Raw genomic sequence first — 27,416 nt, forward strand, 5'->3', positions numbered from 1 at the left:
GCCCAGCTCTACCTCTGTGGTTCCTCGCTGCACCCACGGTTCAGATTCTTCAGGATTCTCCGTGAAGGGATAACCAGGTGAGAACTGCCCCCATTTTCTCTGCAGAGAGCAGGGCACGCTTCTCCTGAGAGCCAGATTGCTGCACCAGGGTTCTGCTGTCCCAAGCACTCAGCGTCACCCCTCAGCAAACTCCAGCCAGTGCCACCCCAGGCAAACCCCTTACAGAGATTGTCCTTCAGCGTCACCTCAGAGAGCAAGAGAAGCAGAGCCCTGAGTCGGGGAGGGTGCAACAGCAGGTGCCTCTCCCAGGGTGGAGGAGAGGAGCGGGTGCAGGGAGGGGGGCTGCAGAGCACAAAGTCACTCGCTGGAGCCTGGGCCCCCTCAGGAGTAACACAGCCCTCCTGTCTCTGACCCAGAGGAGCACCAAGATGACTGATGCCCAGATGGCTGACTTTGGGGCAGCGGCCCAGTACCTCCGCAAGTCAGAGAAGGAGCGTCTAGAGGCCCAGACCCGGCCCTTTGACATTCGCACTGAGTGCTTCGTGCCGGACGACAAGGAAGAGTTTGTCAAAGCCAAGATTGTGTCCCGGGAAGGGGGCAAGGTCACTGCTGAAACCGAGAATGGGAAGGTGAGTGGGGCATGGCGCCAGGGCGGAAGGGAAGGAGGTCTGGGGAAGAAGATGCAGAGGTGGAGCCACTTGCAGTGGGAGCTGAGAGGGCTGGAGAAAAACCAAGGCCAGTGGGGATGCCAGGACATGCTTCTTTGAGGAGCCCAGAATCTGATCTCTCTCAAATTGACCTAAGCAGGTGCAACAGGTGCCACCCAGGGCCATGTGCCCCTTGCCAGAGAGGATGCTGAGGGAGAAGGACCTCAGTATTCGTCTCAAAGGTGTCTTGTACATAAAGAGGACACAAACACAGCATTAAATGATGCCCCCTTCTTGCACTTGTATCCCTCTTCCCTGTGCCTCAGTTTCCTCTGTGGGTCCACTTTCTCAAATTCTGTTCACCCAAATAAAGAGTAAATTCTTAGACCCAGATGAACACAAAGATCAGAAACTTTTGAGCTGAGCAATCCATCCTTGACTGGCACTCAGAAGCTGCTGGTCCCTGGTTTGTTCATGCCAGCCAAGAGAATCACCCCTGGTTACCAGCTGTGGCTCAGGGCTGTGTGTCTCATGAACTTGTTGACTGAATGTTACAACCCATTAAAGTGTAGAATAACAGGCCACAATCCCCTGGGGCTTTTGACTCTGATCCCAGCTCTGCCACCCGCTAGTCACTGTGCAGGCAAATCATTTAGTCATTTAGAGCCATGGATTTCTCCACTATAAAAAACGCTGGAATACCTATTGGCAGGATCTAGTGACATCAGAGCATGGCACACTGCTGCCAATCAAACCACACCAACAGTGATGGATGGGGAGTGTGGAGTAGATGGGTGAACTGCTTTTCCAGCAGGGGTGAAGGTTTGCCCTGAGCAACAGATACTCTAGAGCACTGCCCGTGGGAGACAGCCTTGGGGTCAGCATAAGGTGTGCACACATCTGAGAGCTGCCAGTCTCCAGGTTTGCCCCAAGATCCTTGGAACATAGGGACTGAAGAGTGATGGTCATGGGCACAGGGTATCCCCAGGATGGTCTGGGCATCTGGCAAGAGAAAGGTATCCTAGGACAGTCTCTAGGATGGGAGATACAGTGGGAAGGGACATTATCTGGGGAAAGTGTCCCGGGGGACATAGAGGGTAGGGGCTGGGGCACTGGTCAGAGCAAGGGGAGCAAGGCTAAGTCATGGCCTGTGTCCTGGGAGGAGGTCAGTGGGCAATGCCAGCAAGGGTCCCGGAGGGAGTGTGATCACCCATCCTCCTGCCTATGTGCCCCCTCCAGACGGTGACTGTGAAGGAGGACCAGGTGTTGCAGCAGAACCCACCCAAGTTCGACAAGATCGAGGACATGGCCATGCTGACCTTCCTGCACGAGCCCGCGGTGCTTTTCAACCTCAAGGAGCGCTACGCAGCCTGGATGATCTATGTGAGTGGCTCCTGCACACTGCAGAGACTTCCTGTCCTGCATGGAGGCCAAAATAAGCCAGGGAGGCTCTCCCAAGGAAAGGGGGAGGACTCTCCCAAGGGACCCAAGTCCCCTTCCCCACTCCACCCCTAGTCAGTCACAGGAGGAGCAGAGCCAGCTGAAGTGAACAGGGACTTGCCTGGCTGCCACCACCACCTGTCCCAGGTTATCCCTACCAACCTCATGACCAGCCTTGTCTCCTGCTCCAGACCTACTCGGGCCTCTTCTGTGTCACCGTCAACCCCTACAAGTGGCTGCCGGTGTATAATGCTGAGGTGGTGGCTGCCTACCGGGGCAAGAAGAGGAGTGAGGCCCCACCCCACATCTTCTCCATCTCCGACAACGCCTATCAGTACATGCTGACGGGTAAGCCTGGTGGCCCCTGGCCTCTGCCCCTCCTCCCGGACACCCACCCAGACCCTCAGCCTTCACCCCATTGCTTCTCCTCTTTTTTCTTCCAGATCGGGAGAACCAGTCCATCCTCATCACGTGAGCAAGTGCCATCCTCCCACAGAAGGGACTCGGCTGGGGGCATACAGGCTGATGCCTGCAGTGTAGCTGGGAGGAGAGGTTTAAGGCTGGGATTGCAGGGAGCATGGGGCACTGAGCTCTCATTAGAGGGGTGCCAGAGCAATGAACCATGACAGGCATATCCTGCCGAGTGCTGGGCTCTGATGGCCAGGCTGGGAAGGGAAGCATGCTGTATGGAGAACAGTAGGAATTCTGAGTTTTGATTGGTTCCTGTGGCCCCCAGGGGAGAATCCGGGGCGGGGAAGACTGTGAACACCAAGCGTGTCATCCAGTACTTTGCCAGCATTGCAGCCATAGGTGACCGTGGCAAGAAGGACAATGCCAATGCGAACAAGGTGCCATGGGGGCCACAGGCTCAGCAGAACAGGGGTTGGGGGGGGCAGGCTGACCCAAGTTACCTGTGACGTGGTGGGGACAGCCACACTGAACTGGGCTTCTGATGGTCAGCCCAGTGTGGAAGACCTTCCTGACAGGAGACACTCACCCTGAGGTCTGGGTAGGATCCTACGGAGTTGCAGACCCACCAGAGGTTCACCCAGCCCCCAACATCCATTCCTCAGGGCCAAGGCAGCCTCCCTGCCTTCTCACCACTGCCTGGAGGTGGATGGAGGATGAACCCTTGTAGTTCTGTTCCTTTCATAGGGCACCCTGGAGGACCAGATCATCCAGGCCAACCCCGCTCTGGAGGCCTTCGGCAACGCCAAGACTGTCCGGAACGACAACTCCTCCCGCTTCGTGAGTGCCTTTGACCACTCCCAATGGCCTCATCCATCCTTGACAAGAAAAAAGGGGTGCTGTTTTGCCACACCCAGTTGATTGTACTGTATCTGCCTTTGGGATATCAACATGCACATGTTGGTGGGAAGAGAGCTTAGGCTTTGAAGCCAAAGGCCTGACTTTCCACTTGCTCAGCAAGTCCTCACACCTCTCTGAGCCCTAGTTCCTTCACCTGTGAAACCTAATACTGGGAGGATTAGGTGAGATCATATGAGGGGTACGAGCAGGTGGCATTCCATGTGCATTCCCCTCTGGGCCGAGGTTCCACTAGGAGGTCCCTGCACATTGTGTGAGGGTGGCATCCTCTGCCCGGCTTCACTTATACTCAACTGAGACACCAAAGAGGTTGTTTACATTTCCAGAACCATCCAGGACTTCTGGGCTGAATAGAGGTCCAGGATTTCATTCTGTCCTTCCCACCAGTTCCCTTACTCTGTCCCATTCGTCCCCCAGGGGAAATTCATTAGGATCCACTTTGGGGCCACTGGAAAGCTGGCTTCTGCGGACATAGAGACCTGTGAGTACCAACAGGGAGGCTGCCACCCTCCAGGTCCCCCTCTGCCTTCTCTCCCTGCCTGGTGGCCAGTCTCATAATTCCTGCCATCTCCTGTCTTTGTCTGCATTTGCCTCTGGGCTTTAGAATCCTTTTTGTTTAAGCCACATCTTCTCGCCGGGCCCTCTTCATCATACTGTGGGTAACCCCTGCCCCCATGGCCACCTTCTTCTGGCTCTACTCTGTTTCTTTCCTCACCTGCCTTCTTCCCCTCCGCCCACCTCAGACCTGCTGGAGAAGTCCCGAGTGATCTTCCAGCTGAAAGCTGAGAGAAACTACCACATCTTCTACCAGATTCTGTCCAACAAGAAGCCGGAGTTGCTGGGTGAGCCTGCCTGCCACCCCCCACCCACTGCTGTCCCTGCTGCCCTCCCCAAAGCCAGCTGTGTGCAGGGCAGGGCCCTCCTGCTCCCCACTGTGCCCCCATCTTGCTGCTCACTTCCCTCCTCCCTCTGCTCACTCCGCCAGTTCTGTCTCCCTTCCCGCCCAAGATCACCTGCATCTCCTCTCGCCTCCCTGTGCAGTCACACACCTCACTCCTTCTCCACCCTTCTCTCCACTCCTCCCTCGGCTTGTCTTTGCCTTCTCTTTATTTGCCTCCCCATCTCCTATGTGTCACTCCCCTGCCACCCTCCCTCCTCCTTGTTATTGGAGCCCCTGCCAGGGCCCCTCTTCTACCCTTTCACTTCCTCTGGGTTCACTCTCGGTCCTTGCTGACTTCTCTTCTCTCCCTGTTCCCTGTCCTCCCCTCCTCCATTCTCCCCATCCCTTACCCCTCCTTGCCCCCTCCCTCCCTTTCCCAACTCTCCCTGCCTCTTCCCTGCCCTCCGCCTGCCCCCTTGCCCCTACCCCGCCCCTTGCCTGGTGCAGACATGCTGCTGGTCACCAACAACCCCTACGACTACGCCTTCGTGTCTCAGGGAGAGGTGTCCGTGGCCTCCATTGATGACTCCGAGGAGCTCATGGCCACCGATGTGAGTGAGGGGGCTGCTGCAGCCGTTCAAGGGGCCCTAGGAGCTCCTGGGGCCACCGCTCCAACCCCTCTCTTTGCTTTTCGCTCTGAACCAGAGCGCCTTTGACGTGCTGGGCTTCACTTCAGAGGAGAAAGCTGGCGTCTACAAGCTGACGGGAGCCATCATGCACTACGGGAACATGAAGTTCAAGCAGAAGCAGCGGGAGGAGCAGGCGGAGCCAGATGGCACTGAAGGTGGGAGGGGCAGGCAGGCAGCACTGGGAAGGCCGGAGGTGCTGACCAGGCTCTCCGAGGGACTCAGATCCTAGAGAATCTGAGGCTTGTGGGGCAGCGGGGTGTGTTGAGGGATGGTGAGGGACAGGGACGTGGGAGAGGTGGGCAGACAGAAAGTCCACCACAATCCCACCAATTCCTCAACCTCCTGCACTCACCAGAACTGAGGTGGGGATTTTTCCTCCGTGCCCAAGACTCGCCCAGCCCCAGGAAGCACAGCCCCTGAGCTCTGCACATCACCATCACTAATGCAGGGCCTTTGCTCCTCAGCCCTTGGGTAAGCCCCTGGTGGGCTCATACCATGTTCTATTTGGGAAGCAGTGGGCCAGGGGTCAGGACACAGCCTAGGGCATTCGTGCATCAGTTTCCTCCTCAGTGAAATGGATCAACGATCTTTACTTACTCCTCTGGTGGCTACTGTGAGGTCCTCTGAGAAAATGTGAAGGTGCAAACAGTGTTAGACAGGTGCCCAAGAACATTCCTTCCTACCTTCAGGGACCCGTCTCCAAGTCTGCCCAGATCAAAATGTCAACCTGAGGTTCATGATAACATACCAACAGTTATTACAACATTCTTGAAATTACACCAAATAACTCCTCTAAATAGAGAAATCCCCATGTTAGGTGGCACATTTGGAAGGCTGGCGGGGGGAGTGTGGTGCAGTCTGATATACTCTTGGGGGTCTTGATCTCCCAGCCAGTCAGATTCGGTAACATGTGGATGGAGAGGACAGCATGGCCAGTCCAGGGCTAAACATTGGGGTAGAGAACGAACAAGACAGGGAGCAGAGGACATCTAGCCCTTCAGCCACATCCCTGCCCTGGAGAGGTGAGGGACACAGTGAAGGTGGGGATATGCCCACAGCAGTGCTTGCGAAAGACCTGGCCCAGAGATGCCAGAGATGTAGAGAGAGAGCTGAGAAGAGCCAGTTGTGGCAAGAGACCATGGGCTGGATAAGGGGGCCTGGGCTCCAGCCTGACTCAGGCACACATTGGTTGAGCAGCCACGGCAAGCTCTGTGCTCTTCCAGGCCTTGATTTCTTCCTCTTTAAGGAGAAGAAATTGGACCTGATGCTTCCTAAAGTCTTGGCCCCAGGACAGAGAAGGAGGCTCACTCATTGAAAATGCTCACTCAGGCCAGGTGCAGTGGCTCATGCCTGTAATCCCAGCACTTTTCGAGGCCAAGGTGGGCAGATCACTTGAGGTCAGGAGTTTGAGACCAGCCTGGGCAACATGGTGAAACTCTGTCTCTACTACCAATACAAAAATTAGCCTGGCGTGGTGGCTCACGTCTGTAGTCCCAGCTACTCGGGAGGCTGAGGCAGGAGAATTGCTTGAACCCAGGAGGTGGAGGCTGTAGTGAGCCAAGATCGTGCCACTGCACTCCAGCCTGGGTGACAGAGCAAGACTCTATCCTAAAAAAGAAAAAAAAGAAAGAAAGAAAGAAAGTGCTCACTTACTCCTTTCCCTCTCATCAAGATGCTGACAAGTCAGCCTACCTCATGGGGCTGAACTCAGCTGACCTGCTCAAAGGGCTGTGCCACCCTCGGGTGAAAGTGGGCAACGAGTACGTCACCAAGGGGCAGAGCGTGCAGCAGGTGTACTACTCCATCGGGGCACTGGCCAAGGCAGTGTACGAGAAGATGTTCAACTGGATGGTGACACGCATCAACGCCACCCTGGAGACCAAGCAGCCACGCCAGTACTTCATAGGAGTCCTGGACATCGCTGGCTTCGAGATCTTTGATGTGAGTTGGGACCCCTGGGAGGGGGAGAACAATCACTTGCTCACTCCCACATTCAATAGTCATTTGCTGAGAGCCAGCTGTGGACCAGACATGAGAAGTCCCCAGACATGGGGACTGTGTGGTGACAGAGGCAGTCATTGTCCCTGTCTTCAGGGGAAGCCCTCCTCCACTGCCCTGACATGGAGGGGACCAGCCACGCCTTGCTGGGCTCAAGCACAGTGCACGAGCACAGCCCCAATGGCCACTCATACCCACTTCCTGACTGCTCCCACCCCTCACGCCCCCTGCAGTTCAACAGCTTTGAGCAGCTCTGCATCAACTTCACCAACGAGAAGCTGCAGCAGTTCTTCAACCACCACATGTTCGTGCTGGAGCAGGAGGAGTACAAGAAGGAGGGCATCGAGTGGACATTCATTGACTTTGGCATGGACCTGCAGGCCTGCATCGACCTTATCGAGAAGGTGCCTTCTTGGCCTCACCACCTATGTTCCCTCCTCTGCCATCCAAAGTGGCGGCCGAGTCATTTCTACACACAAGAAACTAGAGTCCCAAGAATCCCAGGCCTTTCTCCAGGCCCAGCTTCTCCCCACTGTGAAGTCATGGGCATGAACAGGATGATCCCCGCTCCGTTCTTCCTTTTCCAGGAGCTTGCACTTTATGTCCCTGTGTGGTGGTCCCCTCAGTGTCTTAAGAGTGAGATGTGGTGAAGGAGAGGCCCCTGGCCCCTCTGACTGCCCATGACAAGCGTCATTCATGGAAAGATCCTAGGCTGAAATTAGAGATGTTTGCCTCCCACCACCTTCCTGTTGGTTGAGAAATAAGCTAGTCTCCAGCTCTCTTGCCTATGGGCATTCCTGAGAAGAGACAAGGCCACAGGCAGAAGGCCCTGTGGCCCAGGTCTGACTTGATCTCAGGAAACCTCTGCTCTTTGTCAGCACAGGCCAGAGCCAGGAGCGTCTGATCCACACCCAGCCCAGCCACGGCCTTCAGAAAATGGGAGCTTCCCCACATATTTTGAGTCATTATCCAGATTCTTAACCAGAGTTCTCATCTTTCAGAGCCCTCAGAATCCCATAAAACTGTGTGTGACAAAAGCATGTGTACATTCATACGTGTGTGCATGTGTGTGTGTATGTGTGTTTGTGTGTACATGTGTTTTTCTGGAGAGACAGTTTTTAGTTTTAACAAATTCTTTTTTTTTTTTTTTTTTTTTTTTTTTTTTTGAGACGGAGTCTTGCTCTGTCGCCCAGGCTGGAGTGCAGTGGCGCGATCCTGGCTCACTGCAAGCTCCGCCTCCTGGGTTCACGCCATTCTCCTGCCCCAGCCTCCCGAGTAGCTGGGACTACAGGCGCCCGCCACTGCGCCCGGCTCATTTTTTGTATTTTTAGTAGAGACGGGGTTTCACCATGGTCTCGATCTCCTGACCTTGTGATCCGCCCGCCTCGGCCTCCCAAAGTGCTGGGATTACAGGCGTGAGCCACCGCGCCCGGCCAACAAATTCTTAAAAGGATTCCTGCCCCCAAGAAAAGTCAAGAACCACCACGTTTTCGGAAGTGCAGAGTGTGGTGAAGAACCTGGATCCTTCTATCTAACCCTTGAAGAATTGCTACTGGTGTCATATAGACAGAGCCTGGCCCAGTGCCTTTGACACACATCTGTCCCTGCCCTCCTGCCTCTGGGGCAGTGAGCCATCAGAGAGAAGAGGCTGTGCTGTGAGGCACTGTGGGCCTTGCGGAGGGTGATTAGGAGTGCATGGCTCTTTGTTGTATCCACTGGGCAGAAAGAGGGAGGAAGGGGCTCTTTTAATTCCAGGAATATTGGATTCCTATTTTGGGCTAAGAGGTACCAGCACAGCCCCCCTTCAGCAGGCCAGTGCTACTGGCTCTAGAGTCCTTTTCCTGTCAGGGTGTGGGACTGTGGAAGCCTGGGAGCGTGCTCAGTGATTTTCTCTCTGCCTCTTCACCCTGCCCTCAGCCCATGGGCATCATGTCCATCCTGGAGGAGGAGTGCATGTTCCCCAAGGCCACCGACATGACCTTCAAGGCCAAGCTGTACGACAACCACTTAGGCAAGTCCAACAATTTCCAGAAGCCACGCAACATCAAGGGGAAGCAGGAAGCCCATTTCTCCCTGATCCATTACGCTGGCACTGTGGACTATAACATCCTGGGCTGGCTGGAAAAAAACAAGGATCCTCTCAACGAGACTGTTGTGGCCCTGTACCAGAAGTCCTCCCTCAAGCTCATGGCCACTCTCTTCTCCTCCTATGCATCTGCCGATATTGGTAAGTGGGCAGCCCTTGCGCTGGGCCAGGGGACTTATGAAGGCACAAAGGGCCAGGGTCCTGATGCTTCAAAGCACATGACTCCAGAGGCAGGCACAGGGGAGCCCATGAGTCAAGCCACCTCCTGGCTCACCTCACCACCGTCCATCTGGGCTTCTGTAGCACTTGCCGTTCTCTGCTTTGTGTTATGGGTGTTGATATAGCTGTCTCATGTTTCATCAAGATTGGGAGTAACTGGAAGTCAGTGAGGGTGGCGCATGCATCCCTGTACCATGCCCAGCAGGGAGCGATGCATGTGGGAGTTCTCAACAAACATTGAGAGGACACTGAACAAAGGAGCCTCCAGTTCAGAAAAGGAAGAGAAAGGATGTGGCTTGAAATGAAGAAGATAAAGTGTAAGAAGAAAAGTAGAGGCTAGGCGCAGTGGCTCATGCCTGTAATCCTAGCACTTTGGGAGGCCGAGGCAGGTGGATCACAAGGTCAGGAGTTCGAGACCAGTCTGGTCAACATGGTGAAAACCCCTATCTCCTAAAAATACAAAAATTAGCCTGGTGTGGTGGTGCATGTCTGTAGTCCCAGTCACTCGGGAGGCTGAGGCAGGAGAGCTACTTGAACCCGGGCAGCAGAGGTTGCAGTGAGCCAAGATTGTGCCACTGTACTCCAGTGTGGGCAACAGAGTGAGACTCTGTCTCAAAAAATAAAAAAGAAGAAGAAGAAGAAAAGTAGAATGTGGAAAGATATAAGAAGGAAGGGCAAGTCTAGAAGAGGGAGGGCTAAGGGCACTGATGTATGTCAGTGCCTACTATGGGCAAGCACCAGTGAGCTGCCCCAGAGGCGTGGTCTTATCTAATCCTCTTTACAACTTTGGGAAGTTGTTACTGTTATCCTCATGGTAAACTGAATCTTGGAGAATTCCTTACCCAAAGTCTCAGAGCTACCAAGCTAGCAGCAGAGCTCTGCCTCTGCTCAAGGGCTCCTCTATTTTCCAGCTCCTGTTCATTATTCCTCCTCTCGTTATTTAGGGGAGAGTGGTAAAAGCAAAGGAGGCAAGAAAAAGGGCTCATCCTTCCAGACGGTGTCAGCTCTCCACCGGGTAAGAAGGGCCCAGGGGTGCCAGGACACTTGGTGGAATGGCCCAGCCCAGAGTCTTCTGGCTGCATCACCTATTCTGATGCTTGAGTTTAATGAGGAAAGAAGCTAGAGTTACGTAGTCATTTTTTGGTGTGTAGGTTCCACACAAGCCTAAACTCACGTCATAAATTATGTGCCAGCCCCTGTCCCTTTGATGATTCTGGTGAAGAGTGTCTGGGAACCAGGGTTTAAGGGCCTAAGAGATGGTCCTTGTGGCTCCTAACTCCCCACCTTCATCTGCCTCCAGGAAAATCTGAACAAGCTGATGACTAACCTGAGGACCACCCATCCTCACTTTGTGCGTTGCATCATCCCCAATGAGCGGAAGGCTCCAGGTGAGCCAGGAGAAGGCCTTAGTCTGGGGAGGACAGCTGCCATCCACTTTACCCTAAGGCTGACCCTTTTCCCTTCCCTCCTGCCACAGGGGTGATGGACAATCCTTTGGTCATGCACCAGCTGCGCTGCAATGGCGTGCTGGAGGGCATTCGCATCTGCAGGAAGGGCTTCCCCAACCGCATCCTCTACGGGGATTTCCGGCAGAGGTGGGTATGAGGGCGCCCCAGAGCTCAGAGAACAGGGAAGCCAGGGCTACTCTGGTGGGAATGGGAAGCTGCAGGTGGCCCTGGAATTCTGTGGGCAGAGAAGATCACTGCAGAGCATGGGTGACTCTGGGCACTTCCTTCCTCAGGTATCGCATCCTGAACCCAGCGGCCATCCCTGAGGGACAGTTCATTGACAGCAGGAAGGGATCAGAGAAGCTGCTCAGCTCCCTGGACATTGACCACAACCAGTACAAGTTTGGCCACACCAAGGTGAGTCTAGAGCCCCATTGGGTGGTTGCAGGGCAGGTGGCCATGTTGAGTGGAGCAGAGAGGAGTTTAGGAGGCAGAACCCTAATTCTGGCTTCCCTATCAACCTTATCAAGGGCTGAAACCCAGGCTTCACTCCAATCTTGTTTGTCTAATTTTTACTCTCACTTCTAGAAGGCATGGGGTGATGGGTCACCTGGGAGCTCATGCAGGGTCTTCACCCTATTCTTTCACCCTGGATACTACCCTCTGAGGCTGTGGCCTGTTGCATCTACCCCTTGCCTGCAGGTGTTCTTCAAGGCAGGGCTGCTGGGGCTGCTGGAGGAGATGCGGGATGAGAGACTGAGCCGCATCATCACACGTATGCAGGCCCAAGCCCGGGGCCAGCTCATGCGCATTGAGTTCAAGAAGATAGTGGAACGTAGGTGAGACAGCAGGAAAAGGGAGGCATGCACTAGAGATATAGAGGCATATCTGCAATGTCAACTAGGTGTGGGTCAGGAGACCTGGGTTCAGACCTACCATCTGGCCTGGGAAAGTTACTTTACCACTTCAAATCTCATTGCAAATTCCTCTTCTTCTTTTTTTAAGAAAATTCTCTATAGTAAAATGCAAATTAAGACACCAATGAAATACCATTTTAAAACACTAGACTGGCCGGGCGCCGGTGGCTCACGCCTGTAATCCCAGCTCTCAGGGAGGCAGAGGCGGGAGGATAGCTTGAGCCCAGGAGTTCGAGACCTGCCTGGGTAATATAGCGAGACCCCGTTCTCCACAAAAAGGAAAAAAAAAAAAAAAAAAAAAAAAACAAACAAACAAACAAAAAAAAAAAAAACTAGACTTTGCTTGCTCAGATGGTCTACAAATTTTAAAAAATGAAAGAAACAAGTAGATAATAATAAAATGAAAGAAAAAATAATTTTAAAAAGTTTTAAAAATCACTAGACTGACAAAAATTAAGAAGCCTGATCCACTGCTTACAGATGTGTAAATCAGTGCAACTTCCTAGGAAAACTGTTTATCACTATCTTTTAAAGTTGAACAGCTGCATACTTCTCCATTCCACTCCTGAGTACATTCCTAAAGAGAAACTCTTATACATGTACACCATGACATGAAAAATAATCTTTTTAGCAGCATTGGTCATAATAGCAAAGATCTTAAAACAACTTGAATTTCCATCCACAGGGGAATGGGTAAATAGTATTACAGTCATTCAGCGGAACATTATAAAACAGTGAAAAGAAGTGAACTCCAACTACATGGTACAATATGTTTGAACATTAAAGCATATTGTTAGTAAACAAAGGCAAATCTTGGAAGGATACACACAGTATGATGTAATTTTTATAAAGCTCATAAATAATCAAAACCAGCCATTCACTGTTTAAAGATACATACATACGGCTCGGCACAGTGGCTTATGCCTGTAACCCCAGCACTTTGGGAGGCTAAGGCAGGCGGATCACCTGAGGTCAAGAGTTAGAGACCAGCCTGGCCAACGTGGTGAAACCCCGTCTCTACTAAAATTACAAAAATTAGCTGGGCATGGTGGCAGACACCTGTAATTCCAGCTATTGAGGAGCTGAGGCAGGAGAATTGCTTGAACCTAGATGGCGGAGGTTGCAGTGAGCCAAGATTGTGCCATTGCACTCCAGCCTGGGCAACAAGAGTGAAACTCCATCCCAAAATAAATTAAATTAAATTAAAATAAAGATACATACATATGCGGTTAAAACAATTTTCGAAAAAGCAAGGAAAGGAAGAATAAGATTCAAAGCAGCGGCTGTTCCTGGTGGGGTAGCAGGGGTGTAAGAAGGAATGCACAGGTAGATTAATGGTTGGTAACATTTCACCTCTTGGTTGGGTGGTAGGTTCATGGATAGTCATTTTGCTTTCATGCTTCATAACTTACATACTTATTATAGACATTCTTATACGTAAACCCCTACATAATTTTTAACATATTTGAAGTTCTTATGAGAATCGAAAAACTGAACAGAGTAGACATTCTATAAGTGGTAGTTTCCATTACCACTAATATCCTAGCTGGGAGGATATAAACTGCCCTTTCATCAAATTGATTAATAAATATTTATCAGGCAACTCCATGTTCAGTGTAGTGATGTTGGAGGTGGGTGTGCACAGGAAGGAAGTCTACATGCCTACGAACTTGCTTAGTAGGGCCCATGATTGGGAAGCTCTCTTTCATAGTGCCCCACCCTGCCTCCACATTTCCTTGTCAGGGATGCCCTGCTGGTAATCCAGTGGAACATTCGGGCCTTCATGGGTGTCAAGAATTGGCCCTGGATGAAGCTCTACTTCAAGATCAAGCCGCTGCTGAAGAGCGCAGAGACAGAGAAAGAGATGGCCACCATGAAGGAAGAGTTCGGGCGCATCAAAGAGACGCTGGAGAAGTCCGAGTCTCGCCGCAAGGAGCTGGAGGAGAAGATGGTGTCCCTGCTGCAGGAGAAGAACGACCTGCAGCTCCAAGTACAGGCGGTGAGGCCACATGATTATCTGTTCAGCCCTCGCCTCCCCTCCCCTAGATTATAGCCTATCTCACAACGAGGTACTGGGAGTCTAGGAGTGCCAGCTCTTTTTAAGACCCTAGGTCTCCTCTCTTTAACCATCAGCTTCCTCCCTGTTCTCTTCTCCCAGGAACAAGACAACCTCAATGATGCTGAGGAGCGCTGCGACCAGCTGATCAAAAACAAGATTCAGCTGGAGGCCAAAGTGAAGGAGATGAATGAGAGACTGGAGGACGAGGAGGAGATGAACGCGGAGCTTACTGCTAAGAAGCGCAAGCTGGAAGATGAGTGCTCGGAACTCAAGAAGGACATTGATGACCTGGAACTGACACTGGCCAAGGTGGAGAAGGAGAAGCATGCAACAGAGAACAAGGTGAGGGCAGCTCCCTCTGGCTTCAGCCCCGGTCTCCTCAAGACTCCCAGACTAGAGTGTGGTCCTGGTCCTTGGCATGGAAGTCCCCATAGATGTCTCCAGGCTGGTGATCTTTGACCCTAAAGGGGATGGGTTTTTGGTCGGCAGGTGAAGAACCTAACAGAGGAGATGGCTGGGCTAGATGAGATCATTGCTAAGCTGACCAAGGAGAAGAAAGCTCTACAAGAGGCCCATCAGCAGGCCCTGGATGACCTTCAGGTTGAGGAGGACAAGGTCAACAGCCTGTCCAAGTCTAAGGTCAAGCTGGAGCAGCAGGTGGATGACGTGAGTAGTAATAACCATGCTCCTGCTCTCAGAGCAAGATTTTGCAGGCAACACCAATGGCCCAGAAAGTCCTGATCCCTAGAATTGACTTCTATGGCCCTTGGAGCTTTTTTACTCTCTGTAGTTCCTCACTAGAGTAGGTCTCTGAATCCTTTGTGTTTGCAGGATTTCTCTACTGGTTTGACTTCCAATCCCACTGGACTTCAAGTTTAGAAGGAGGCAAAAGAACATACACTGTGGATGTCATGTTTTCCAAACTTTGCTTATTTTCTTCTCTTCATCAGTTGGAGGGATCCCTGGAGCAAGAGAAGAAGGTGCGCATGGACCTGGAGCGAGCGAAGCGGAAACTGGAGGGCGACCTGAAGCTGACGCAGGAGAGCATCATGGACCTGGAAAATGATAAACTGCAGCTGGAAGAAAAGCTCAAGAAGTAGGACACTATGGTGGCCAGGAGGGGCTAATGGAGGTGTCTGACCTGGTAGATAGAATGCAGGGTGCTGCACCTCCATTGCCCACTGTTGCCTTGGGCACAATGGGAATGAGGTCAATCACAGCCCTCTTCCTCCACTCTCTGGGCTGGCCTGGGGAGGGGGAGGTGCTGATTTTGGTGTACTACGGCCAAGAAGACAATGAGTGCCAGAGGAAGAAAGGTTATTTGTCACTCTTCCACCCCCACCCTTCTCCTGCAGGAAGGAGTTTGACATTAATCAGCAGAACAGTAAGATTGAGGATGAGCAGGCACTGGCCCTTCAGCTACAGAAGAAACTGAAGGAAAATCAGGTGACTTTTTTCCCCCAATGCAGGAAAGTGGGAGCTCAATAGCCCTGAGGTGACTGAGGCTGCAGCAGCTGCTTAGGGTTCTACACAATATCTGGAACTCCAGGCAGCCTCATAGATCCAACCATCCCTGACTTACAGGCACTCAGGAACACTAGCCTTCCTCTGTAGAGCAAGAATACATTGTGTTAGCAAAACTGTTTGAGAAGGGAGACTCATACCTACTAAAGGGCTTCTCCTTTTGAGATCTGCTCTGCCTCAGGAACTTTCTACTCTAAGACAAATGATAGAGCTCTATTCTCCTCTAACCCTTCCTCTGGTAGTTCTGCCCTCTGAATGTGAGGTGAAAAAAAAAAAAAAAAAAAAAAAAAAAAGCTTCAAGGAGCACCTTCCTGTGAGCTGCTCTGTTCACATTCTTCCTGATACTAACCCAGTCACTAACCCAGGCTGAGTCCCCATAGGGCACTCATGATAAGAGCCAATTCCTACAACCTTGAGCAAGTCACTTACCCTCCCTGATCCTCAGATTCTCTTCTCACCTGTAAAATGACACTGATAATACCTACCACACAGGACCAGAGGGGATAATGTATTTGAAACCACTTTGTCAACTAGGAAATTCTATAAAGGTATCATATTAATATAGCCCAATTTAGAGAAGTCAGCCAACCACTAGCCTAAGAAGGTATTGTTTTGTCTTCTCCATGGCCTTCTCATTCCTCTGCAGGTCAAGATTAAGTGAACAGCCATAGTCTCCCTTAGCTTTAATGAACCTCAAACCTCAATATGCTTTTAGTATCGGGTTTGTCAGAAGAGCCTTGAAGTCCACTGTCATCCCCATTTTAGAGCTACAGAAGCTACATGGCCAGGACTTGACATAGTGACCCCAAGGGCAACAGGAACTCAACTACTGGGGCAGGACCTTGTCCTCTCACTTTGGGGCAGACTGTGGCTGGTAGAAAGAGGTAGTCTCCCCTCTGCACTTGAGGCCCATGGCCCAGGCTGCAAGTAATGTATGAACACAATTCCACTCCTCTGGGGCTGCACAGGGATTGGCCCACCTTCATTAGTAATTTGCCCTCCCATCTTCTTGGATGCCCCTTCTGGGTTTTAGCTAGAATGTCGGGCCATCCTCAAGTTCTTCTACCCTAGGTCTGGGCAACTTCTTTGGCCTCTTGGACTCAGAATAACAGTCCTGTTAATCTCATCAGGTCTTGGCAATAGGCTATGGCTCCTCCTTCATCCCCAAGATCTTGCTCAGAAGTCTCACCTTCTCCATCCTGGGAGCAGAGGCACGGTGGTCCTCTCTGCTGCTCCTAGGACTCATCCATGGACAGTCCTTTAAAGCTGTCCATAACCCCAGGTGAAGGGATTCCCACTGAACCCCCATTTTGCTCCTGGCTAACCAGACAACAGATCAAAATGGTGGATAGGATATTCTCCCAATTTAGCCAGGACCAAGGCTAAGGTCAGAAAAGTGAGGTAAGGGCATTTAAAGAGGATGAGGAGATGAGGTGAAGAGGAGAGTACCCTGCTAGCACTTTCCTGGCCTGGAAGGGAGCAATCGTCTTGAAACCAGCCCTGGGCATAAACACAGCAAGCCTGGGAGAGCAAGGAATATGGTTGATTGGACTTTGTGGTTAACTTGGAGAATTGCAAAGGTATTTGATTGTTTTGAGGCATAGTGTCACAAATATTTGTAAAATACAAGCACTCACTTTCCTGCCTTATGGATAGCGGAACAGAGCCTAGTGAATCTGGGGACTCTGAACTTCTTGATCTCACAGGATCCTAGGATTCCCCTTCAAACACAGATTCTCAGGATTCGGGGCTGCAGATGCTCAGACTGGGTCTAAGATGCCCTCGGGAGCTTCAACCAAATTGCTATTGATGGCCTATGCATTATAGGATGTTCAGCAGCATCCCTGGCCTCTCCCCTCTAGATGCCAGTAGCAAGCCCTACCAAGTCATGACAATCAGACATTACCAACCATTCCCTGGGGCACAAAATTGCCCCTGGTTGAGAACCACTGCTTGAGAGGGACGTGAGTTCCTGGTAGCCTTTTAGAGCCGGGGGGATTCCAGTGGAGGGGTCCAGGCAGTGGGTCTGAGCCCTTTGTGTCTGACCCAGGCGCGCATCGAGGAGCTGGAAGAGGAGCTGGAGGCGGAGCGCACCGCCAGGGCTAAGGTGGAGAAGCTGCGCTCAGACCTGTCCCGGGAGCTGGAGGAGATCAGCGAGAGGCTGGAAGAGGCCGGCGGGGCCACGTCCGTGCAGATCGAGATGAACAAGAAGCGCGAAGCCGAGTTCCAGAAGATGCGGCGGGACCTGGAGGAGGCCACGCTGCAGCACGAGGCCACGGCCGCCGCCCTGCGCAAGAAGCACGCCGACAGCGTGGCAGAGCTGGGGGAGCAGATCGACAACCTGCAGCGGGTGAAGCAGAAGCTGGAGAAGGAGAAGAGCGAGTTCAAGCTGGAACTGGACGATGTGACCTCCAACATGGAGCAGATCATCAAGGCCAAGGCAGGCTCTGCTCGGCCTCCCCTCTCCCTCTCCCCTGCACAGGGGCACCTCCCCCACGCCTTCTCTCTGTCCAACATCTCCCTTGTCATTCTCATTCCCTTCATCACCCTTTAGTCTCTCTTCCTCTCTCTCCTGCCCCTCTCTGGCTCTCCTCTCCCTATCTCTTCATGTTCCTCCTTTCTTTAATTCAAGTACCTCTTCAGACTGCACCCTCCCACACCTTCTGTGTCTCCTTCCTGCCCTCTGGCGTTCCCCATCTCTGACCCTCTCTTCCTTCCTCTGGTCAACTCAGCCCCTCCCACACTCACCTTTCCTGTCTTGCTTCCTGAAGGCAAACCTGGAGAAAGTTTCTCGGACGCTGGAGGACCAGGCCAACGAGTACCGCATGAAGCTAGAAGAGGCCCAACGCTCCCTGAACGACTTCACCACCCAGCGAGCCAAGCTGCAGACTGAGAATGGTGGGTGCCTCTAACCAGCCCTGCACCTGCCTACAGCAGGACATAACTTGTGGAATGGCCCACAAGCCCCTCTCATTTCACCTCCAGGAGAGTTGGCCCGCCAGCTAGAGGAAAAGGAGGCGCTAATCTCGCAGCTGACCCGGGGGAAGCTCTCCTATACCCAACAAATGGAGGACCTCAAAAGGCAGCTGGAGGAGGAGGGCAAGGTGAGGCCCAGTGGGGAGGGTGGGCAGGCTTGACGGCAGCCCTGGAGCAATTCACCTCAATGCCAGAAATGGAGCCTGGAGCTGGAGAGAGTCCTCTGCAAGGGAAAGACTCTCCAGTCTAGGTTCTGCCCTGCAGCTAAACGTCATTGAATGCATCTTTCCTTATTCTTAAGCGAATGGGGTGAGCAGACTGGAAAACTCCTCAGACAGTGAGGTTTAATATCAGCCCACATGGTGCATAAGGCTGGGCTTGGTTGAAGTACTAGACAAGAAGAGAATCTAGAGAATGGGGCACAGGGAGTCTCTCCCACCTCCTGGTGCCCACCCCTCCCCAGGCGAAGAACGCCCTGGCCCATGCACTGCAGTCGGCCCGGCATGACTGCGACCTGCTGCGGGAGCAATACGAGGAGGAGACGGAGGCCAAGGCTGAGCTGCAGCGCGTCCTGTCCAAGGCCAACTCAGAGGTGGCCCAGTGGAGGACCAAGTATGAGACGGACGCCATTCAGCGGACCGAGGAGCTCGAGGAAGCCAAGTGAGCTCCAGATACCCCCTTAACCTGACTCTCAGAGAGGAAGGGGTGAGAGGACCTGGGGTGGGGACCGGCAGAGTGGTCATGGGAAGGAAGTGGAAGAGACAGGAGGAACTCAGAGGGCAACAGAAGTGCTTGGAAGAAAGCCTGAACTCTATACTCTGTGAACTCTGGCTGGCCCTGACCCGCTTCCTGTGACAGGCGAGCTTTTGGCCCGGGTTATACCTGATGCTCACGTATAAGACGAGCAAAAAGCTTGTTGGTCAGAGGAGCTACCGTCGATCAGCCTGTGTGGGGGGCGAGGGCAGGGGGCACTGACGCCCACATGCCACTGCAGGTAGGGAGGATGCCTGGGCAGCACAGGCTGGCGGACTCTGTTCTAGGCATGAGCAGGCTCAGCTCCTGCTAGGCTGGACTTACGGCGTCTCAAGGAGATACAGGGAGGGGGTGGGAGGAGGTCCACCCAAGGCTCCACTGTTGCCCAGTAGAGTCACACACACACCCTCCACCCTCACCTGGGCAGAAGGAAGCTGGCCCAGCGGCTGCAGGATGCCGAGGAGGCCGTGGAGGCTGTTAATGCCAAGTGCTCCTCGCTAGAGAAGACCAAGCACCGGCTACAGAATGAGATTGAGGACCTGATGGTGGACGTGGAGCGCTCCAATGCTGCTGCTGCAGCCCTGGACAAGAAGCAGAGGAACTTCGACAAGGTGGGCCCTGGGTGAGGGCTGCAGCCAGCATGCAGGGCAAGGGGGTGTGAGGGGTTCAGTGCGAGGCCAGAGCCGTCCTCCTTGGAGGCTGGGGAGGAGGGCAGGGCTGAGTCCAGGCTCGGGGCCAGGGACAGATCTTGGACATGGGGCTGAGGCTGGGGGCTGGGGCACTGGGAAGCAGGAGGGCTGGGGGGCTAAGGCTGGGGGGCTGAAGAGTGAGCCTTGTCTCCGGGCAGATTCTGGCTGAGTGGAAGCAGAAGTATGAGGAGTCGCAGTCGGAGCTGGAGTCCTCGCAGAAGGAGGCTCGCTCCCTCAGCACAGAGCTCTTTAAGCTCAAGAATGCCTATGAGGAGTCCCTGGAGCACCTGGAGACCTTCAAGAGGGAGAACAAGAACCTTCAGGGTGTGCTGGGGGTCCAAGAGGCCAGAGATGAGCTGGTGGGAGGGAGGGCATGAGGGGGCAGGGGGAACACAGGCTTTGAGCTTTCTGGCCCTCTGGTCCCCAGAGGAAATCTCGGACCTTACTGAGCAGCTAGGAGAAGGAGGAAAGAATGTGCATGAGCTGGAGAAGGTCCGCAAACAGCTGGAGGTGGAGAAGCTGGAGCTGCAGTCAGCCCTGGAGGAGGCGGAGGTGAGGGCCGAGAGCTCCCAGCACCCCAACCCTGGTCTGCCACTGTCTCCCACATCTCCCTCACCTGCAGGTGACCCTGAACCCAAGACAAAATCTATTCATTCCATATTCTTTGTTCAACGTTATCTACCCACCATTCACTAACCATTACTACCTCCAAAGCCAAGGTCTGCACAAAGGAAAATGTCAGTCTGATTAGACGCCAAAGGTTTTGTTTCTTACCAGGTTTTAAAAGTTGGAATCTGGCCATGATAATAACCACTTAAACAGTGGGTAGGAGTGTGGGCTCCAGAGTCAAACAGGCCTGAGTTGGAACACAGCTTGAGGACTTTCACTGTGTCATTGGGCAAAATCTTTAATCACTCTCTGCCTCAGTTTTCTCATCTGTAAAATGGAATTAATTGCACATACCTCATACAGTTTTACACATGATTATTATAAAGATTAAGTGAGGTAACACATTTAAGCACTTAATATATATTAGCTATTGTTACTCTTCATTTTTATGCACCTGGGAATAGCCCTGAGTTTTCTGGGCTTCTAACTTTTCTCAGGAAAGGGTGAGGGACCTGGAAAACAAAGATAAAATTTTGAATTTGTGGTTATAAAAATTCCTCTCTTTTCTATAATACTTTAGACAGGTCAGGAATTTACGCAGTGTTAGTGCCGGAGGGTCTGGCAATTGTGAAGTCCAGACCCTTTCCTTGACAGAGGAAGCCCAGGGAGTCCAGCACTTTCTCCCCAATAGCACCATGGGGGGCATGAATGCAGATCCCACCTCCCCATCTCTTCTCAGCTCTTCTTCTCTGGGCCATAGTCCTGGCTGACACCCTGTATCTTCTCATCCTCTCTCCCAACCCTGCCCCATGCCCTGTCTGCCCGCCCTCACCCCACCCCTTCCCAGGCCTCCCTGGAGCACGAGGAGGGCAAGATCCTCCGGGCCCAGCTAGAGTTCAACCAGATCAAGGCAGAGATCGAGCGGAAGCTGGCAGAGAAGGACGAGGAGATGGAACAGGCCAAGCGCAATCACCAGCGGGTGGTGGACTCGCTGCAGACTTCCCTGGACGCAGAGACACGCAGCCGCAACGAGGCCCTGAGGGTGAAGAAGAAGATGGAAGGAGACCTCAATGAGATGGAGATCCAGCTCAGCCACGCCAACCGCATGGCCGTCGAGGCCCAGAAGCAAGTCAAGAGCTTGCAGAGCTTGCTGAAGGTACACGGGGACAGGACATCCCCTCACCCAGAGGGGACTGGCCTCCACGTGGCCTGAAGAAGCAGTGGTGTCTCAACACAGGCACCAGATTCCTCCTGCCCCTAGGTTACTGCAGGGACCTCTGACAAGTGCCCTCGATGAAGGGCACCAAGGCTGGCTCCCCGCTCATGCCCACTCTCGTGATTCTCAGGACACCCAGATTCAGCTGGACGACGCTGTCCGCGCCAACGACGACCTGAAGGAGAACATCGCCATTGTGGAGCGGCGCAACAACCTGCTGCAGGCTGAGCTGGAGGAGCTGCGTGCCATGGTGGAGCAGACAGAGCGGTCTCGGAAGCTGGCAGAGCAGGAGCTGATTGAGACCAGCGAGCGGGTGCAGCTGCTGCATTCCCAGGTGAGAGGGTCAGGAGCCACCTTGTGGAAACCTGCCGAGTGCAGAGCCCAGGACATCTAGAAAAGCCAGATGTTCTAAGTGAGCACATCTAGCCAGGGTCAGAAATCATTTCCTCTCTTAGGCCAACTCTCATCTGTGGTGGCTGCAGAACCATTGTATTGAGAAAGCCATCTCTGCTTAGAAGCTAAGAGTGTTGTGATTGATTGCTGATACCTGCCAAAGTCACAAATCTGGGAGTAGTGGAACGTATCCTGTTATTTGATATTCTTGAACTAAAGGACAGCCTCCAGCTTGTTCTGTAAAGATGAGAGTTTGGGAGTTTAAAGAAGCATAACTGCATCTCTTGCAAACCAAGCTGGATAGAACACCATTTTTCTGCAGTCCCACCCACCCACACTGTTTTCAGTTATACTCTGCAATGAGACTTTGTGCCCACCTTTTACAGTGCCCTGTGGAGTCTTGTTCTTTAGTATATGTGAGAACGACATCATTCGCTTACCCCATCCCCTCTTCCTTACCCCACTACATTCTTGGTATAGCTGTAAACGTCTCTGGAATATTGTCCCGGTAGAAAGTTGTTTCCATTTTCCTTGGAATATTGGCATGCTCCTACAAAAACATGTTTCTAAAGAGCTCCAGGGTATTACTGCAGACCTTTCGCTATTTGAAGTCTTTTTTCAGAATTTAGTAATCTTAGATATAATGTCTAGAATGTATCCACTTTCATAGGAAAAGGGAAAGCAGGTACAAAACAAGGAATAGTCTAAAAGCAGGCTTGTTGTTATTTTAAAAAATGACCACCTTTAATTCTCCCTGGAGAAAGGGTATGAAATCGGTAACAAAGTGCAGTATATATTTGATCATTTTTCTCTCTGCATGTCTAGAACACCAGCCTCATCAACCAGAAGAAGAAGATGGAGTCGGACCTGACCCAACTCCAGTCAGAAGTGGAGGAGGCGGTACAGGAGTGCAGGAATGCTGAGGAGAAGGCCAAGAAGGCCATCACGGATGTAAGTGACCGCCCACCTTCTGCCTCCTCTAAAGACACAAACAAGGCCCTGGGTTCAGGCCAGGCCAGGCCGCTGTGCTGTAACACCAAGCCAACTCTGCAGTTCTGAGGGTTTGAGGGCCTGATGGGAGAAAGATCCTTTGGGGGCAAAAGCCCCGGCCCTGGGCCCGTGTTCCTTGCCACCTCTCTCCTGCACACAGGCCGCCATGATGGCAGAGGAGCTGAAGAAGGAGCAGGACACCAGCGCCCACCTGGAGCGCATGAAGAAGAACATGGAGCAGACTATTAAGGACCTGCAGCACCGGCTGGACGAGGCGGAGCAGATCGCCCTCAAGGGCGGCAAGAAGCAGCTGCAGAAGCTGGAAGCGCGGGTGCGGGAGCTGGAGGGTGAGCTGGAGGCCGAGCAGAAGCGCAACTCAGAGTCGGTGAAGGGCATGAGGAAGAGCGAGCGGCGCATCAAGGAGCTCACCTACCAGGTGCGGCGGGGGGCCAGGGGCCAGGGGCCAGGAGTACATGTGGAAGTGGCTTCTCTGGCCCCGCTGCCCCACCCACACAGGGCTCCTGTTACCTCCTCCTTGAGATGCTGTTGGTAGATTTAACCTTCTTCTCACGCTGTGCAGTCAGTTTGACTTGAGCCTATGAGTTTTTCCAGCAAATGAAGAATCTACTTCTACTTCCTGAAAACTCTTCTAACTAGCCTTTCCCCAGGTTTTTTTTTTTTTTTTTTTTTTTTTTTTTTTTAATAACTCAAAGTGCTACCATGAAGACTTCAGAACAGTCCAAAGAATCTTTCCACCTTCAACTGTGGGGTTAAGAGTCAGGCGAGGGGAAAAGACACGGAAATCTTCCATGGAACTTCTGGCACACAAAGAGAAGGCCACAGAGAAAGAGGACCCCAGAATGTTTTAAGACCTCCATTTGCATAGCTCAGAGTTGTGCCCTTGGCCCGTTATTTTCAGCGTACCTGGGAAGAAAAGGCCAAGGAGACGAGAGTGTCAGTCCATTTGATAGATGGATACCAGAGGCACAAGAAAGAGGTTACAGATACAGAACCACAGAGTGATTTGTGAACAGAAGTAGAAGTGGCATCCTGGCACATACAATGATGAAGAGTGATGTTGGAGCCAGTGATCCCGATGCCTGAATTCTGGTCTAGTACAATATATTAGAATGTAGAATAATCTGGATTATGATAATACCCCCTTCTTTCTGCATTCCTCATTATTCCTCTTCTGGTCAAGAACTGCTGGCCAAGAGAACCTATGTAGGTCCAGGTTGGAGCTTTAGCCACCAGATTGGAGCTGGAACAGATCTGGTGCTTTTATATTACCACATTAGGAAATTCCATAGGTTCTGAGCCCCTCCCCCCACTTCTACCTTTAAGACTTCAGCCTTCATTGCTTTGTGGATCCTTGATTGACAACCCTGCATTGCCCCTTTGACCTGCAATGGAGTCAGAGAATCTTCCCCACCACATCTTTGACCTGGACCATTGCAGGGAGGGGCAGCAAAGGCAAAGGGAGAAGAGTAAAATGATGGAGGAGGGAAAGGTGATTGCATTTGCTCCCCCTCCAAACTGGCTTCTCCCACCCTCCCACCCCCAGACAGAGGAAGACAAAAAGAACCTGCTGCGGCTGCAGGACCTGGTGGACAAGCTGCAACTGAAGGTCAAGGCCTACAAGCGCCAGGCCGAGGAGGCGGTGAGTTCAGAGTTTTCTTCCCTTTCTCATCAACACACCTACTATATGTGAGAACCAATGCATGTCTCCCCCAGAGGAGCCTGGTCAAAGAGTTTGCTATAAGCTGTAACTCTCAAACATTTATTGTACACATCTGGTATGCTCAGAGCCGTCAGGTGTTCTGAATTAACAAAGGCACCACCTACAAGCTGCTTACAATTCAGACACCATAACCCAACAGAAGGCTAGTGCAGGACATGGGGCAGCCAAAGCTGAAGGCAGGAAGGTGGCAGTGGAATTGGGCCTGGAAGGGGACCCAGCTAGGCACAGGGCAGTGGGGAAGACATCTGGGTGTATGTGAGTTGCTGGTGAGCATGCCTGCGCAGGGACAGGTGCAGCAAAACAGGATTCTGAAGGGTCCCAGATCAGGCAGCATGGGATTTGTCTTGGGCAGTGGATGGCCGTGAAGGACTCTGAGTGCTGGACATGTTTGAGGAGAGCACAAGGCAGGTGCAGGATACCCTTGGAAAGGCTGTTGCAGGAATATGCATGAGGCATGGGTGCCTCAGGGACAGGGAGCTGGAACCTCAGGTTGAGAGGCTGAGAATCCCACAGCCCATCTCCAGCTCATTCACCCATCCCCATTGTCCCACCACAGGAGGAGCAAGCCAACACCAACCTGTCCAAGTTCCGCAAGGTGCAGCACGAGCTGGATGAGGCAGAGGAGCGGGCAGACATCGCTGAGTCCCAGGTCAACAAACTTCGAGCCAAGAGCCGAGACATTGGCGCCAAGGTGGGTCCCTTCCCTGGGCTTCACTAGTCACTTCCACATTAGCATGCCCCCTGATTTGGGTGCCCCTCGGAGTGGGCACTGCTTGCCCTATATGTAGGCAGTTCTGGGGGTCCCACAGCTCACGTAACCTGAGAATCCACTCTCCTGCTCAAAACAGCCCCCCACTGACTAGGACTTCTGCAGAGATCCCCAGTTCCATCCCCCTAAACCACAAGTGCCTCTAACTTGAGACCACAAGATCCCTGGAGCCCTGCCTCTCCCCCCAAGGACATCTCCCTTAGGCCTCTGAAAGCCCCAGGGATTTGTCCCCACACACTTCTCCCTCTTGCCAGCTCCCCACTCACACCTCTTATCCTTGTTGCAGCAAAAAATGCATGACGAGGAGTGACACTGCCTCGGGAACCTCACTCTTGCCAACCTATAATAAATATGAATGCCAAACTCTGCCTGAGCCCATCTGTCCTTCCTGCCAGCTGTCCATCCTGGATCAAGGCAGTAGGGGGCCTGAGAGGAGGGAGGCCCCCAGCCCCTGTATCAGAGCTGCCAGAGCCAAGGCATCTCGTATCCACAAGGAAAGAGACCGAGGTGCAGAGGAGTGAGGTGTTCTGCCTGAGGTGGACAACTGTGAGTCCCAGTTCTGCTCAGTCAACCACACAAGGGCGGAGAGGGAGAAATTTCAAAAGTGGAGAAAACGATGGCATCAAAGTGGTGAGCCAGTCCTAGATGGTAGGAGATAGAATTTTGGTGCTGAAGTTGAAGCCACTCTCCACCTACCCCACCCCTGAGGCTGCAACGATTAAAGGTGTCCTAGGACCCCCTTTCTTTCTGAAATGAATTTCTCACCAATGCCAGAAAAAGCTCAGAGCTGGCTGAGAATTAAGGTATGGGAAAGGAGATGGGAGAGATTCCATTCTAGTCAGTCCCTAAGAAGTAACTCCCAGGGAGCCCCCTCCCTGTCTTCCCCAGGGGTCTCCCCCTGTCCCCTGTGATTCAGCACCTCACTGTGAGGGCATCTTGAGACTCTGGGGCCAATCAACACTGAGCCCAAACCAATATGCCATGAGGACCAAGCCTGGGCATTGCTCATTTCATGTTAGTTCTCACACAGACACAGACAGCACAGGTGCCTGTACAGGGAAACACTGCCGTCATATTTCTGCTCTCTCTAAGCTCCTATTGGGGACAGTCTTGCCTGGGTCACACAGCTGCTTGTGGGAGAGGACCGGTCCTGACACCATTCTGCACAAAGCAAATCCCCACTCCCCACTGGGCTTTGCAACCAGGCTCTGCTAACCACCTCCTTAACCCTTCACCCGGCACCTTATCTCCCTGACTCCCCAAGTGGAGCCTCTTCTATCCCTCCTCTGAGACTACGAGAATGGACTGTGCATAAAGCCCTGAGAACTGTGAGCAGTGACCAGAGAAACACAAAATCCTGTTAGTTCTAGCCCAGGAGAGGCTGCCAGCCCTGATGGTGAGCCAGGACACAAGGATAGGAGAACAGGAAGCAGGAGGCAGGAAAAAGACCAAGAGAGAGGAGTGGTTGCCACCAAGGAAGCAGAGCACAGTGACCAGAGTTCAAGATCCAGGGCTCAGGCAGGACTTGGGAGCTGGGGCCTGCAGCTGGAAGGAGCGCTCCAGAAGAAAGATTGTATCTCAGGGCAGGAACACACATGCATCAGGGAGAGGAGATAGCACGTCAGCTGGGATGGAACTGCTGAGCCAGGTCATGCTGGGCTCCTTGGGCTGGGCAGGAACGTCTGGCTGCATGTCCGTCTGTCTCAGCCCAGCAGGGCTGACTCCCAGGCTGCAGCAGTGTCTGCTCCAAACTCAACCGAGCCTTCCCATAGCGTTCACCATGGGGATGCCTTGACCAGCTTGTCTCTTTCCCAGCCTTTGAGTACTCAAGGGCAGGCCCCTCTGTCACCTCTGAGGCTCTGGCACCCAGCACGGAGTCTGCGCATGGGAGATGCTCAGGAAATGTGTGCTGAGGAGCTGGCAAGCTGGGAAGGTGGACCCACAGTGGAGGGACGAGTTGGCCGTTCTTTTCTGAGCTACAAGGAGGCTCAGTACAGTATCCAGAACACTAGCTTAGGTGTCAGAAGAGCTGTGTTCTGGCCCTAGC

General features: G+C 52.7%; 1 protein-coding gene and 1 long non-coding RNA gene across 2 annotated transcripts; one reads left to right on the forward strand and one right to left on the reverse strand.

The window, feature by feature from the left end:
* LOC126958231 (myosin-6) lies at positions 1-25,735 on the forward strand. Its single transcript, XM_050796402.1, has 38 exons — positions 1-77; positions 417-629; positions 1,887-2,030; positions 2,279-2,435; positions 2,531-2,558; positions 2,824-2,935; positions 3,243-3,335; positions 3,831-3,894; positions 4,157-4,255; positions 4,801-4,904; positions 4,999-5,137; positions 6,655-6,923; positions 7,214-7,384; positions 8,898-9,207; positions 10,230-10,300; positions 10,586-10,673; positions 10,763-10,880; positions 11,027-11,150; positions 11,436-11,572; positions 13,394-13,649; positions 13,809-14,051; positions 14,199-14,375; positions 14,660-14,805; positions 15,065-15,155; positions 17,284-17,673; positions 18,005-18,131; positions 18,219-18,337; positions 18,673-18,869; positions 19,390-19,573; positions 19,810-19,975; positions 20,079-20,203; positions 21,108-21,416; positions 21,607-21,810; positions 22,695-22,820; positions 23,020-23,295; positions 24,424-24,519; positions 25,157-25,291; positions 25,656-25,735. The coding sequence occupies exons 2-38, from the start codon at positions 429-431 to the stop codon at positions 25,677-25,679; spliced, it is 5,820 nt and encodes a 1,939-aa protein (XP_050652359.1). The 5' UTR covers positions 1-77; positions 417-428; the 3' UTR covers positions 25,680-25,735.
* LOC126958254 (uncharacterized) lies at positions 21,606-22,314 on the reverse strand. The gene is made up of 2 exons (XR_007727157.1): positions 22,024-22,314; positions 21,606-21,866 (listed from the first exon to the last, which is right to left on the reverse strand). It is a non-coding gene; the product is annotated as an uncharacterized LOC126958254 (long non-coding RNA).
* Positions 25,736-27,416: the final 1,681 nt, after the last annotated feature.

This window comes from Macaca thibetana, chromosome 7, assembly GCF_024542745.1.
Source record: "Macaca thibetana thibetana isolate TM-01 chromosome 7, ASM2454274v1, whole genome shotgun sequence".
Lineage (NCBI taxonomy): Eukaryota > Metazoa > Chordata > Mammalia > Primates > Cercopithecidae > Macaca > Macaca thibetana.

Excerpts from the sequence above, each read along its gene's own strand:
- LOC126958231 (XM_050796402.1), top strand. The coding sequence starts at position 429 with ATGACTGATGCCCAGATGGCTGACTTTGGGGCAGCGGCCCAGTACCTC. Across the intron at positions 2,936-3,242 it reads ACAATGCCAATGCGAACAAG|GGCACCCTGGAGGACCAGAT; the intron begins GTGCCATGGGGG and ends TTCCTTTCATAG. Across the intron at positions 18,870-19,389 it reads GAGGAGCTCGAGGAAGCCAA|AAGGAAGCTGGCCCAGCGGC; the intron begins GTGAGCTCCAGA and ends TCACCTGGGCAG.